Source organism: Heterodontus francisci, chromosome 6, assembly GCF_036365525.1.
Source record: "Heterodontus francisci isolate sHetFra1 chromosome 6, sHetFra1.hap1, whole genome shotgun sequence".
Lineage (NCBI taxonomy): Eukaryota > Metazoa > Chordata > Chondrichthyes > Heterodontiformes > Heterodontidae > Heterodontus > Heterodontus francisci.
In genome coordinates, this window is record NC_090376.1 from 114139966 (window position 1) to 114155619 (window position 15654).

Consider the following 15654-nt stretch of genomic DNA (forward strand, 5'->3'; position numbering starts at 1 on the left):
TGGCAGGTTCACCAGGTTGGCACCTCACTTTCAGGTAGACCGGGTGCTGCTTTTGACATGCTCTTCACTCTTCATTGAATCAGTGTTAGAGCCTGGCTTGATGTTGATGGAGGAGTGAGTTGGTGGGTTATGAGTTTACAGACTGTGGTTGAATACAATTCCGTTGCTGATGTGTCACAGCACCTCATGAATGCCCAGTTTTGAGATACTATATCTGATCTCAATCTAGCCCACTTAGCATGGTGGTACTGCCACACAATAAGATAGAAGGTCTCCTCTCTCAACTCGGGACTTGGTCTTCACAAGGACTGTGCAGTGGTCACTCCTACTAATATGATCATGGACAGCTACATCAGCAACAGGTAGATTGGTGAGGACGAGGTCAAATATGTTATTTCCTTGTGTTGGTTTCCTCTCTTGCCGCAAAGGCAATAGCGAGGGTGCAGAAAAGATTTACAAGAATGGTTCCAGGGGTGAGGGACTTCAGTTACAAGGGTACATTGGAAAAGCTGGGACTGTTCTCCTTAGAGAAGAGAAGGTTGAGAGGCTATTTGATAGGTATTCTGAGCAGAGTAGATAGGGAGAAACTGTTAGTATTGGTGGAAGGGTCAAGAACCAAAGGACACCAATTTAAGGTGAATGGCAATAGAACCAAAGGCAAAATGAGGAAAACCATTTTTTAATGCAGTGAGTGGTTAAGATGTGGAATGCGCTGTCTGCAAGTATGGTGAAGGCAGATGCAGTCATGGCTTCAAAAAGGGTATTAGGTAATTACCTGAAGAGAGAAAATTTGCAGGACTTGGGGAAAAGACAGGGGAGTGGGACTAGTTGAGTTGCTCTTGCAGAGAGCTGGCCTAGACACGATGGGCCGAATGGCCTCTTTCTGTGCTGTAACCATTTTATGATTCTAAACCCGGTCTGGCAGCTTTGTCCTTCAGGGCTCGGACAGCGGTAATACCACTGAGCCACTCTTAGAGATGGACATTGAAGTTCCCCACCCATAGTATGTGACCATGCTTCCTCCTTCAATGCTTCCTCCAAATGGTATTCAACATGAAGGAGTAAAAACTCATCAGATAAGGGTGGGTGGTAGGTGGTAATCAGCAGGAGATTTCCTTTCCCATGTATGATCTGAAGCCATATGACTTCATGGGGTCCGGAGTCAATGTTTAAGACTCCCAGGACCATTCCCACCTGACATTATACCACTGTGACCCACCTCTGGTGCTCAATTCGACTGCTGGGACAGGGGTGATGGAGTTGTTTGGGAATTTGCTTAATGATATGCTTCTGTGAGTATGGCTATGTCAGGCTGTTGCTTGATTAGTCTTTGAGACAGCTCTTCCAACTTCGGCACCAGTCCCCAGATGTTAATGACGAGGATTTTGCTAGGTTGACTAGGCTGGAAGTGCCTTTGACAATGCTGATGTCTGGATTGCAGCAAATTGTTCCATCCATTTTTTTTTTAAAGTGTAGTTTGAATACAACCAAGTTGCCTGCTGGGCCATTTCAGAGGGCAGTTAAGAATCAACCATGTTGTTAAGGGACGGGAGTCAAATCTGGTAAGGACATCAGATTTTCTTTGCTGAATGACTTTTGTGAACCTATTTGCTATTCACGACAATCTGCCAGTTTTGTGGTCAGTGTTACTGGTAAAGGCTTTTTAGAAACAGAAAATCTGTTCCACAGATTTTGGGAAAAAATTTTATCCAACCTAATCCTGCTTCCAACTGTTGGTCCACAGCCCAGTAGGTTACAGCACTCCATACGAATTAGGAGCAGGAGTCGGCCACTCTCTGCCCCTCAAGCCTGCTCCGCCATTCAATAAGATCATAGTTGATCTAATTGTAACCTCGAAGCCACATTCCCACCTACCCCAATAACCTTTCACCCCCTTGCTTATCAAGAATCTACCTACCTCTATCGTAAAAATATTCAAAGACTGCTTCCACTGCCTTTTAAAGAAGAGAGTTCCAAAGACTCACGACCCTCTGAGAAAAGATTTCTCATCTCTGTCGTAAATGGGCAACCCCTAGTTTGAGATTTTCCCACAAGGGGAAACATCCTTTCCACATCCACCCTGTCAAGACCCCTCAGGATCTTGTATCTTTTAATCAAGTTGCCTTTCACTCTCCCAAACTCCAGCTGATTCGAGCCTAGCCTGTCCAACCTTTCCTCATAAGACAACCCGCCATTACAGGTATTAGTCTAATAAAACTTCTCTGAACTGCTTCCAATGCATTTACATTCTTCCTTAAATAAGGAGGCCAATACTGTACACAGTACTCCAGATGTGGTCTCACCAATGCCCTGTATAACTGCAGCATAACCTCCCTGCTTTTGTATTCAATTCCCCTTGCAATAAATGATAACATTCTATTAGCTTTCCTAATTATGTGCTTTACCTGCATACTAACCTTTTGCGATTCATGCACTAGGACACCCAGATCCCTCTGCATCTCAGAGCTCTGCAATCTCGCACCATTTAGATAATATGCTTTTTTTTATTCTTCCTGCCAAAATGGACAATTTCACATTTGCCCACATTATACTCCATTTGCCAGATCTTTGCCCACTCACTTAACCTATCTATATCCCTTTGTAGCCTCCTTATGTCGTTTTACAACTTACTTTCCTACCTATCTTTGAGTGATCAGCAAATTTAGCAACCATACCTTCAGTCCCTTCATCCAAATCATTTATATAAATTGTAAAATGTTGAGGCCCCAGTGCTGATCCCTATGACACACCACTCGTTACATCTTGCCAACCAGAAAATGACCCATTTATGCCTACTCTCTGTTTCCTGTTAGCTAGCCAATCTTTTACCCTACACCATGCGCTTTTATTTTCCGCAATAACCTTTGATGTGGCACCTTACCAAATGCCTTCTGGTAATCTAAGTACAGTACATCCACTGGTTCCCCTTTATCCACAGCCGTTACTTCGTCAAAGAACTCAAATAAATTGGTTAAACATGATTTCCCTTTCACAAAACCATGTTGACTGCCTGATTACCTTGATTTTTTCCTAAGTGCCCTGCTATTATTGGGTCTTTAATAATAGTATCTAACATTTTCCCTGAGACTGATAAGCTAACTGGCCAGTAGTTTCCTGCTTTCTGTCTCCCTCCCTTTTTGAATAAAGTAGTTGCATTCACTATTTTCCAATCGAATGGAACCTTCCCCGAATCTAGCGAATTTTGGAAAATTAAAACCAGCACATCAACTATCTCACTAGCCACTTCTTTTCGGACCCGAGGATGAAGTCCATCAGAACTCGGGGACTTGTCAGCCCACAGCTCCGACAATTTGCTCAGTACCACTTCCCTGGTGATTGTAATTTTCTTGAATTCCTCTCTCCCTTCCATTTCCTAATTTACAGCTATTTCTGGGATGTTACTTGTATTCTCTATAGTGAAGACCGTGGCAAAATAGCTGTTCAATTCATCTGCCATTTCCTTATTTTCCCTCATTATTTCCCCAGGCTCTCGTTCTATAGGACCAATGCTCACTTTGTTAACTCTTTTTTTTAAACATCTATGGAAATTCTTACTATCTGTTTTTATATTTCTAGCTAGCTTTCTCTCATACTTTAATTTTTCCCTCCTTATCAATATTTTAGTCATTCTTTGCTGTTCTTCATATTCTGTCCAATCATCTAATCTGCCACCCTTCTTTGTGCAATTATATGCTTTTTCTTTAAGTTTGATCTATCTTTAACTTTTTTAGTTAACCACAGATTTTTCTTTCTCATTTGAATTTATCAATTCTGTGCATTCTGAAATATCCCCTTAAATGTCTGCCACTGCATCTCTATCGACCTATTCCTTAACCTATTTTGCCAGTTCATTTTTGCTAGCTCTGCTTTGATGCCCCATAATTGCCCTTATTTAAGTTTAAAATACTAGTCTTGGACCTATTCTCTCCCTCAAACTGAATGTAAAATTCAATCATATTATGATCGCTACTACCTCGGGGTGCCTTCAGTATGAGGTCATCAATTAATCCTATCTTGTTGCACAATACCAGGTCTAATAAAAATAAAACAAAATACTGAAGATGCTGAAAATCTGAAACAAAAACAAGAAGTGCTGAAAATACTCAGCAGGTCTGGCAGCATCTGTGGAGAGAGAAGCAGAGTTAATGTTTCAGGTCAGTGACCCTTCATCAAAACTGGGTCTAGTATATATAGCCTGTTCTCCGGTTGGCTCCAGAACGTGTTGTTCTAAGAAACTATCCCAAAAACATTCTATGAACTCCTCAACTAACCTACCTTTGCTCATCTGATTTTTCCAGTCTATATGTAGATTAAAATCCCCCATGATTTTCGCCGTACCTTTCGGACAAGCTCCCATTATTTCTTCCTTTATACTTGTGTGGTTACTGTTGGGGGCTTGTACACCACTCCCACGAGTGTCTTCTTGCCTTAATCATTTCTCATCTGTACCCTAACTGTTTCTACATCCTGGTTTCCTGAACTTAGATCATCCCTCTCTAATGTGCCAATACCATCATTAATTAACAGAGCCACCCCTCCACCATTTCCTAGCTGCCTGTCCTTCCTAAATGTCATGTACCTTTCAATATTCAGGTCCCAATCTATGTCATCCTGCAGCCATGTCTCTGTAATGGCTATCAGATTGTACTTATTTATTTCTATTTCATCTGTTTTGTTTCAAATGCTATGTGCATTCAGATACAAGTGCATATCGAAATATTTTTTAACTAATGAGGGTTTCTGCCTCTATCACCCTTTCAGGAACTGAGTTCCAGACCCCCACCACCCTCTAATCCTTCTGCTAATTACTTTAAATCTCTTCGCCCTTGTTATTGACCTCTTTGCTAAGGGAAATAAGGTCCTTCCTATTCACTCTATCTGAACCCTTCATAATTTGATACGTCAACTAAATCTCCCCTCAACCTCCTCTGTTCTAAAACAAAACAATCCCAACCTATCCAATCTTTCCTCATAGCTAAAATTTTCCATTCAAACTGAATTCAAATTCACAAACTGTCATCGTCAGATTTGACCTCAAATTCTCTGGATTACTAGTCCAATAATGTAACCACTATGCTACTGTACTCAAATTTACAAGAGTGTGGTTACTATCTAATGAAACACAATGCTTTCTCTATTAACTATGCTTCTTTTCAGATGGCGCTGATAGTCTACCTATGGCAAATAAAAGCTGGAGCACGAAGGGAAATTGCTTTCTCTAGTATTCCCTGCTATCCTGAGGACCTTATGGCATCCATTCTCTCAATGACAACCCATCATTTGGAGAAAGAGAAGTTAGCCTACATTACATACAGACATGTGATAAACAGCATTAAAATATAATTTAGAATCCTTCATAAGAGTGTTTGTACCATACCTAATTGTATATTTATGGCCCACTTGAAAATAAAATAAAAGGCGGTTGACAATTTGATCCTACATGATGTGTGAAACAGTTTTACAAATTTAAGAAAGGTCTTGCATTTATATGGAACCTTGCACAAGCTCAGGACATTTCAAAGTGCTTTACAGCCAGCATTCTATATTCATTGTAGGACAATGATGAATTCGAATGACATTGATCAGCCATATTATCTAGAAAATTCCAATCCATTTTAGACTAGACTATCAACATCAGGTTTGTGTTGAAGTGGGAATTTTGACTTCCACCTACCCTGAGGAGTTCAAGTGAAAATCTAAGGGATTAAGAAACCAAATCGGTCTAAGTTTCACATGATTTGAGTTGAGCACTTTATTCCCACTCCCACAGAGCTTTGCAACTTGGAGACAGGATAAAAGTAAAAGAACACAAGCTATCCATTCTAAAGAAAACTGGGCATACATATCTTGAGTAAAGCAGTTAAGGGTTGGATATTTTCTGTTGTTGCAAACTGGTTGCCTTTAAACATCATTTATGAGCATGGACTTTGTGAACACTACAAGAGGTTGTCAAAGCCTTTGACACCAAGGACCAGGTTGATTTACATGCTTAAACAAAAGATGATCAGCAACGTAACAGTCAGTTGCCAATCTAATCAGTGTTAACAGTGGCAATTAATTTCATGCCAAGGAACACCATGGGCTATTGTGAGCTCAGCATTATAGACGTTGAAGATGGGTACATGCACATGCATATTTGACGCAGTTGCACACTGAAGGAGGTTCTCATCAGTCTTTGGTACCTGAAAATGTAGCCTAAACTAAGCTGCATGTGAAGAATCGAAACTGAAGGATAATAAACAGTGCATCTTGAAAATATCTCCACATTTTTAAATAATTGCTTTTCAATTAGATTGTTAAAGATGGCTATTTATTACACTTCTCAAAGATCATATCTATTAGGAGTGAAGGAGACTGTTCTTCAAAGAATTCTTCACCTGGGATGGGAAAGAACTAGGAAGGAAGGCATTTTAAATTCTTCAGAACATCTGTCTATCAAATATGAGGTCAGGACAGTCATGATAGGATCATACAGCATAGAATGAAGGCATTCAGCTCATTTTGCCTGTGCTGACTCTTTGGAAAAGCCAGGGGAATGATGGGAAATTTTTTGATGCAGCAAGTTCCCATGATCTGGAACGCACTGCCTGAAAGAGTGGTGGAAGTTGATTCAGTTACAACTTTCTAAAGGGAATTAGATCAAAACTTGAAATGAAAAAAAAAATTGGTGACCTATGGGAAAGAGTAGGGGAGTGGGTGTAATTGGATAGCTCTTGCAAAGAGCTAGCACAGACATGATGGGCCAAATATCATCCTCGTGCTGTTTCATTCTGAATATCTAGACAAAATGGTACCATCTTTGTATGGTAGAGGTATATCATGGCAGAAAAATAATTTTGTGCCCTTTAATTCCCGAGGAGAAACTAACAATGGTTTGCACAAAAGTAATCTTTGTCATCTTATGGCTCTATTTGTCACAGTTCTACCTATTACTACTTCAATGCAAATTTTCTGCAGTACCCTTTGAGAGCAAGGGTGGCACAGTGGTTAGTACCGCAACCTCACAGCTCCAGCGACCCGGGTTCAGTTCTGGGTACTGCCTGTGTGGAGTTTGCGAGTTCTCCCTGTGACCGTGTGGGTTTCCGCTGGGTGCTCTGGTTTCCTCCCACAGCCAAAGACTTGCAAGTTGATAGGTAAATTGGCCATTGTAAATTGCTCCTAGTGTAGGTAGGTGGCAGGAGAATGGTGGGAATGTGGTCGGGATTATGGGATTAATGTAGGATTAGTATAAATGGGTGGTTGTTGGTCGGCACAGACTCTGGCCAAAGGGCCTGTTTCAGTGCTGTATCTCTCTCTAACATGGAGCCAATTCTGACCTCCCTTTCAAGTGGCCACTTCATTTATCGTTATTTGATTCAAATATCCAGGTGTCCTTTGTTAGAAATTGGGAATGAAATGTTTTGACTATGTTTTAAGGAGGGAAAAATGGCAGGTATCATAAAATTATCTTTTAAATAGGCATTTCCTAGGCAGGAAAATGAACACTTCAAAGTTAGCAATTACTAAAAGTAAATTTACTTCCTAATTATTCCTGTTTCAGTGGAGAACCCCTGTTTAAAGTGTCATAGGTCATAGTTTATTTCTGTTCAAATATTTTCTTTAACAGTTTCGTGCGTGCCAATTAATATATTTTCTTGGTAGAAATCCAAACGTGCCCAGCAAACTCAACAGCAGTTGAGTTGCAACATCAGATTTTTGATTGTCAGTTAGGTAGCAGCAGTGAAAATTAATAATCCAAAACATTTGTTGTAATAAATGGAAATTATTTGCATTTATACAGGATATCCCAAGGTACTTCATAACCAGTGAATTACTTTTGAAGTGCAACCACTTGTTATGCGGCTAAATGTGACGGGCAGTTTATACAAAACAAGGTTACGCACTGCAGATGAGATGAATGTCCAGTTAAATTTGTTTTGGTGGTGTTGATTGACACCAGGAGAGCTCACTGCCCTTCTGAGATCTTTTATATCCATCAGAATCACTGAAACAGACAAACAACATCTCAGCTTAGCTCTCATCGGAAGAATGAGTTGGCTTTCATTACGTGCTCATGTCCCGGAGTGGAGAAAAATAAAAGTATTACCAACTGATCCAAGCTGACACTTGTCCTATATCTGTTAAATATTTTTATGTTAATGCAATTTTCCTGTTGTATAAGAAATAAAAAAGGCCAAACATGCATAAAAATGCCTTACATGGGTGTTCTTTGGAATTGCTTTTTTTGCAAATATTATAGATCTAAAAATGCAAAACTTGCAAAACAACACATCAGAATGTCTGGTTTGAATTTCAATGTAAATGCTATCAAATAAATTGGTGAAAAGCAAATGACAAAGAGCGCTGAATTTATGCATATTTTGTACATGTTCCTATCAGAGATTTCCTATTAGATGAGAATCTTTGGTTGGTTAGAGAGGGAATGCCTTGCAAAATGCTAATACCTTCCTAAATTCATTCAAATAGCTCATAAATTTCTAAAAACAAACTGTCATTTTATGTATCCTGCAGCATTCCTTAACATTTCATACCATTAACGACCTCTAGAAATGTAAGTAGCAATGAAACACTTATTTTGCAGTGATATATTAAGGTGTACTTCATATTTGCAAAATTCTGTTCTATTGGTTGATGGTTTTAAACCGTTGGATAGCATTTATGGTTTTTAGTGCAGATTTGATTCAAATGAATGTTGCAGTTCAGGAGTATATCTGCATTTGGTGCTTTAAAAAAATTCTTAAAAGCTATTATTGTGCAGCTCCAGATATTGTTCAGAATTGCGTATTCATGGCATTTTAAAAGATTCGATATGTGTTTTAAAGGCATAGCTCACAATAATCAGCTCTTAACAGAAATAAGTTTACAGTGTATTTGCGATATCAAAATGCATGGGAATTGATTTTTTTTTGGCTTGATTAAAGGAACAAATGAGAGAATTTGGTTTCTTTCTGCCTTTGGGCATACTTTATCATTGCTGCGTCTTCTATTTTGTGACCTGATGTCTTAATTGGCCTATTATGAACTTGTCACTTTCTCAGCCAGATAACAACCAAGCTGTGAGCATGCATACCCACACAGAAATACGTAAAATGCAAACAACTGCTTTTATGCATGCTCAGTATGAAATACAGTCTGTCAGAACTTCACAAAATCCCATCGCCAGCATGAGTATGAAACATTTCACACCGCGTAGTTGCTGTCATGTTCTTATAAGGAAAGAATAGCACTATTGATTAGAGCTCTGGATTTCACAGGTACAGTACTTTGGCTTATGGTGTACATGATAATCCCTATTTCCATACAAGTTTAGATTTTCGGCCGTATAATTTTTCTCAGGAAATCAGATGGTAAATCACATTGCTATCCATTTATATAATGTCACCTAAATTTTCATCAGTATGTCATAACTATTGGGTAGTCTGCTCACATTTTGTTAAAGTGTATGAAATTTTGGACGGTTCTTTTCTAGAAATATTTAGCCAACAGTAAATTGTGTTCATAAACATTCAAAAATCAGCAAGTGATAAAAGGAATATCACGCAATTGGTAAATTTTATTGACTTTTTCAGGTTATTTTGTTAATTTTACTGGCAGAATTATAGCAACAGGATATTGTTGCAGTTGAGTGTTTTCACCAGTTGTGAATTGCAGCTTTGCATAGAATATACTGTACATGGATTTTGATGTTAAAATATGAGACTAATCTAAATCTTGACTTTAGAAGGTCTTCCAGTGTGTTGTCAGACATTGATGTCTATGCTGTATGATTGTTTCATCTCTTATGTTTGTATATGTTTGGTTTTCATTTCTGTAAATAGTAAAAATTGAGAGATTGATTTAAACACAGTTATCTATTGTGTGGAATAAATACTTTGTGTTGGAAGTTTTCTATTTTTTTCTGTTTTGTCACTTGCCCCATGGAGTAAAATGATGCTGCTTATATTATTATGGTTTTCTGAGGTTTAAGAATTTTGAAGCATTCTAAAAAAGCAAAGCAAGTAATTCTTGGAACTGCATTTAAATTATGCTTTTTGAAAATTAATGAAAATTCAAAATCTGATTAGCTGCCACTAATCTAAATGCACAAAATAAAAACTTTAAAATGCTTAAATATTGTAATTGAACAGTAGCCTACCTTTTGGACTGAGATTTGGGAATATTTTGTAGCACCAGCAAATTTCCTGTGGCTAAAGGCAAAAAAAAAACTGCAGTGCTAGAAATCTGAAATGAAAAAAAAGCAAATGCTGAAAACACTCCAGGTCAGTTGGCCTCTATAGCGAGAGCAGACAAGTTAACAGGTGTAGACTTTCCATTCGTACACCTGAGATCTCCTTTAACATTCTTCAAGCTGATTCAGCGGTTGCGCAGTTGGGACTCCACTGAAAGAAGTTGGATGAAGTTTGTAAGAGAATTTCCCAGAGACAGTGGAGTGAGTTTTTAAAATTATTTTACAGCAATGAATAGTTTTTCCTATATAAGGTATATATTGTTACGAATAGGTAAGAGGTCTAGGGGTTCCCTCTCAGCCTTTGCCTGGTTTAACCGTAACAGGGTTTAATTTTAGAAACACTGTTTTTAGCACCCCCTTCAGTGAATCCTTGTTCATTGCTCCAATTGTAAGGCAAAGAAATCAGACAGGTTTCCTTAGATTTAAACAAGAAAGGTAGAAGTATATTTCAAAGTTGTATTTCAAAGAAGAAGAATAATCCAGTTAACGACTGAAAATGTGCAACGTGACCAGGCTAGCATGCATATGCGATCAACAAACAGGCAGATAGAGACAGAAAAAATGGAAAGAATAAGGGGGAAAAGTTTGAGGCAATATCTGTTAGTTATTTACTGTCCTTTAAGTTCAATGTGGAGTCTTTGGTTGCCAGTAAGACCTGCTGTTTGTTGGGGCCCACTTCACACTTCAACTTGTTTCGATGTCGGAGTCTTTTCTCTCTTGAGGTGTATGTATCTTCCGTGGATCCGGTGGCTTGGGAGAAAGTGAGAGACACAGCCAGGAGAGAGGCTGCCTTGTTCCAGCTTCAGTTGCAAAACTGTCATCTGTTCCTTTCTGTGTGGCACAATTTAAAAAAAAAACCCAGGTTGCCCAGGAAGATAGTCATATGACTAACTGGCTTAACCACTCCTGCGCTTGTGGATTGTATCATTTTCGCAGGCCCCCTGGAATGTGCTTTTTTACACCTTCAATGTCTGGTAATCAAAATCCATTTGGGTTAATTGGATCAGGGCATACTCCTTTGTCTCCACAAGCAGTGTCTCTTAATATACAAATGTCCTTCCAGCCCAAATGTCTGGTGATCTCTTTAACAAGTCATTTCTTCACTCCAGCAACAGTTTAAAATTGATGTTCATATGACAAAGTTAATATGCCTCATTCTTGGTAGGTGGGGGTCTGCATTATGATATAAATAAGTCAATGCATTGAATATGATGGAGCAGCTATTTACCTTTATTAGATTTATGTTTAAAGTATGGGATCTTATATGGAACACCAGAAATATGCAAAACTTAAGTGAATAAAATAACTTGCATTTATATAATGTCTAATATATTCAGGATGTGCAAAAGTCCATTATTACCAACAGATTACTTTTCATTTGAAGTGTTATTTCACAAAAATGCGACAACCAATTTTGCGCAATCCACATGGCTGCCCCCGCGACATCAACGCTGCATTCTTTCAGAAACTGCTGCCCCGCCCCCCAACCCCACCCCTCGCCAGGGCCTGCTGGACTGTTCCTGGCAACCCCAGACCCCGCTTACCTTACTTTGAGGGTGCACGTCCATCGATGCACCCTCATCCTCCGGATGCAGCCCCAGAAGTGGCCACTGCCCCCAGTGACGCTGCTGAGCTGCTGGCCCTCTGATTGGGTTGGCAGTTCTTGGGGCGGGCTGCCATCCTTAATCGGACAGCAACCACTTAATTGGCTGCCACCAATAAAATATAGCCCCAGGTCACTCACCCACTTTCGGCCCTGGCAGCAGGGCTCCTGCTGCCTCAGAAAAATCCTAGCCTTTGTATCCTTGTGTATTAAGTGTCCAGTCCTCACCAGTTTTAAGCCACGTTTCCGTTTTTGCCACTACATCATATTGCCACACAGCTATTTGTGCTTGTAGTTTACCAACCTTATTCACCATACTTTGTGCGTTTCCATGCATGCATTCTAAATCTGTCTTTATATTCCTTGTAGCCCTTCTTATTCTGTCCTATCCAATATGGTGCTCTTTCCTTCTTTAGTATTATCCAATGCACTTACTCCTTTATGCACCTTATTCCTCTTTTCTACTTCCATATGCTGGTGCTCATCCCCCTACCGGTTTAGTTTAACCCTTCCTCAATCACACTAGTGAATCTCCCCGCAAGGATATTGGTTCCAGTCCTGTTGAGGTGCAACCTGTCCCTTTTGGATAGGTGCCTTCTGCCCCACAACTAGTCCCAATTTCCCAAGTATCTGAAGCCCTCCCTCCTGCACCATCCTCAAGCCACAGATTGATCCTCCCTATCTTCCTATTTCTACTCTCGCTAGCATGTGGCACTGAGAGTAATCCTGTGATTAATAACTTCGAGGTCCTTCTTTTTAACTTCCCTAGCTCCTGAAATTCTTACCATAGGACCTTACTACCTGCTCTCTCTATGCCATTGGTACTGACATGTACCTCAACTTCTGGCTCATTCCCTCCCACCTGCAGAATGTCCTGCACCCTGTCTGTCATGTCTTTTACCATGGCACCAGGGAAGTACCACAGCATGCAGGACTCACGATGATGGTTTTTTTTTATTCATTCATGGGATGTGGGCGTCACTGGCTATGCCAGCATTTATTGCCCATCCCTAATTGCCCTTGAGAAGGTGGTGGTCAGCTGCCTTCTTGAACCGCTGCAGTCTATGTGAGGTAGGTACACCCACAGTGCTGTTAGGAAGGGAGTTCCAGGATTTTGACCCAGCACAGTGAAGGAACGGCGATATAGTTCCAAGTCAGGATGGTGTGTGACTTGGATGGGAACTTGCAGGTGATGATGTTCCCATGTATCTGCTGCTCTTGTCCTTCGAGGTGGTAGAGGTCGCGGGTTTGGAAGGTGCTGTCTAAAGATGGTTACAGAAATACCTGTCTGTCCCCCTGTGGAAGCTCCTCTAATGACTGCATTTTTATTCTTGCTGTTCCCTCCTGTGCAGTCCCTTGCCCATTGGTGCCATGGTTTTGACTGCACTCCTTCAAGGTGTCTTCACTCCCAGCAGTTTCCAAAGCTGAGTACTGGTTTGAGAGTGCCACACACCCCGAAGACTCCAGCACTTCCTGCTCTTCCAGATGGCCTCCCACCTACTATTCTGAACTCTCTGCCTGTGGGGTGACCACCTCCTGGAAACTCTCCTACTACCTGATGCTCCACAGTGAATCCAGCTGCCAGCCAAACTCAGAAATCCTGAGCCCGAGCTCAAGCAGCTGGAGATACTTCCTACACATGTGGTCCCCCAAGACACATCCCATGTGGCACACGAATTGCAAGCAACAGGTCTCATGGTCTAAGAAAAAATCTCTATTCCCTCTCTTAAAATCCAGTTAATACATTGTATAAACTATTAATTTTAATTAATGCCTTTAGACTTGATCTGTGCTAATACTCTTAATATTACTGTTACACTTAACCAAATTGAAATGTTATTAATTAGCTAGTGTTAATACAGTACTTAATAGTTTCCCAGTCCTAGTTTATTCCACTGACTTAGGTTTTATTTTATAAACTAATACTCATCAACCAACACCTGCCTGCTGTCCTCTGATGTCCCTGCTTGTTTTTTGGAAATACACCAATCAGATCCACACTGTTCCCCCACACTCTCTTTTATCCTCTGCCGCCGCCACTGCTGGTGTCTCTGATCTGGTCCGCTCTGTTCCCCCGTGCACGCTCTCTCTCTCTCTGTCTGTCTGATTCTGTGCTACTGCTGGCGTCTCCGATCAGATCCACACTTAAATGATGAAAGATGTATCTGGGATTCGTTCGAGGAATATACTAAACATTTTGTTTCTTGTCTTATATAGGTTACTTTTTCTGTCACAAAAAACATGTCAAACCATGATATCACCAAAATTTAATTCAGTTGTTTTCAAACTTGCTGAAATTGAGCCCAAAAACACGCATGCTCACTCTCATGCTTTCTCCTGTCATGCTTTTTCATCCTTTCCTTCTTATTCAGCAGGACTTGGACTACAGATAAGGTGGGAAATATTGGGCTGAGTGAGCAGGTGAACCAAATCTAGCAGTGGGCAGCTCAGTGAACCTAAAAGAACTGGGGCTGACTGACCAAACATATGCCAGTAGACTGTCAAATACTCAAGGTGGTTGAGACAGCTGGCAAGCTAGGAGACCTTTGCAGTGTGGTTGACTCTAGACCACTGAGTGGTTTTGAAATTCCCCCATCTCCATTCCCCATTCTCCCAGAGCTGGTTTTCTCTTCGTCATGATTCTTTTGTTTGACAGTGAAGGTGTAAATGTGGGGAACGAGGCACTGTTCTTAATTGTTAATCAGATTTAATAAGAATGCAGAGGAGGCCAGAGACTGTGAATAAGGAAATCCGGGACCTGTACATCGAGAGTAAAAACAATCAATCTACAAGTCCAAAGGTAGAGTGAGCAAATTAAGGAGGGAGGGGACATAGTTGGGAAGAATTTGTTTCTGGAGCAGTTTTAATAAGCATAAAATGATATAATTAAACACCCCAAGTCGAGCATGACTCCTCAGATACTGAAGCAGTCTGTGTAGAAATGCAGCAAGACCTGGACAATATCCAGGCTTGGGCTGTTAAGTGGCAAGTAACATTTGCGCCACACAAGTGCCAGGCAATGATCATCTCCAACAAGAGAGAATCTAATCATCTCCCCTTGACATTCAATGGCATTACCATCGCTGATTCCCCCACTATCAACATCCTAGGGGCTACCATTGACCAGAAACTGAACTGGAGTAGCCATATAAATACCGTGGCTTCAAGAGCAGGTCAGAGGCTAGGAAGCCTGCAGTGAGTTACTCACCTCCTGACTCCCCAAAGCCTGTCCATCATCTACAAGGCACAAGTCAGGAGTGTGATGGAATACTCTCCACTTGCCTGGATGGGTGCAGCTCCAACAACACTCAAGAAGCTCGACACCATCCAGGACCAAGCAGCCCGCTTGATTGGCACCCTATCTACAAACATTCACTCCCTCCACCACCAGTGTGAAAATAAGTAAAAGGAAATGTTATGACCAGGTGCGAAAGGTTTCTAGGGGTCTGTTACTATCTTCACCTGGTCTTATTGTAACAGGGTTTAATTTTAAACACACTGTCTTTTGAGTTCCCCCTTTGTGAATCCTTGTTCACAGTTTTCCATTTATAAGGCAAAGAAACCAATTCACACAGGCTTTCTCAAGTTTAAAGAAGATGAAATTTTATTAAGCCTTTAAACTTAAACTCTAATACGGTTCATGCCTATGGATATATTACATGCCTATGCTAGCATGCACACGTGATATACACATGCAAATAGGGACAGAAAAGAGAAGGAAAGATAAGGTGGAACATCCTGAGGCAATATCTTGTTACGGTGCTTTGAGCTCACTGTAGTCCTTTTGTAAGTAGTCTTGCTTTTTGTTGGGGCCCAGTAGTCT

The 15654-nt window shown here is 40.5% G+C and overlaps 1 protein-coding gene across 2 annotated transcripts in view; it reads left to right on the top strand.

Moving 5' to 3' along the window:
• The window catches only part of nectin3b (nectin cell adhesion molecule 3b), a 272830-nt gene extending 263006 nt beyond the window's left edge, over positions 1-9824 (top strand). Inside the window, exons 6-7 of one of the 2 annotated variants that reach the window (XM_068034142.1) lie at positions 8512-8551; positions 9039-9824. In XM_068034142.1, coding sequence (XP_067890243.1) covers positions 8512-8537 — 26 coding nt within the window. In that variant the 3' untranslated portion in view covers positions 8538-8551; positions 9039-9824. Of the gene's footprint in view, positions 1-8511 lie in introns of both variants that reach the window. The other variant, XM_068034141.1, reaches the window with a different exon arrangement.
• Positions 9825-15654: the final 5830 nt, after the last annotated feature.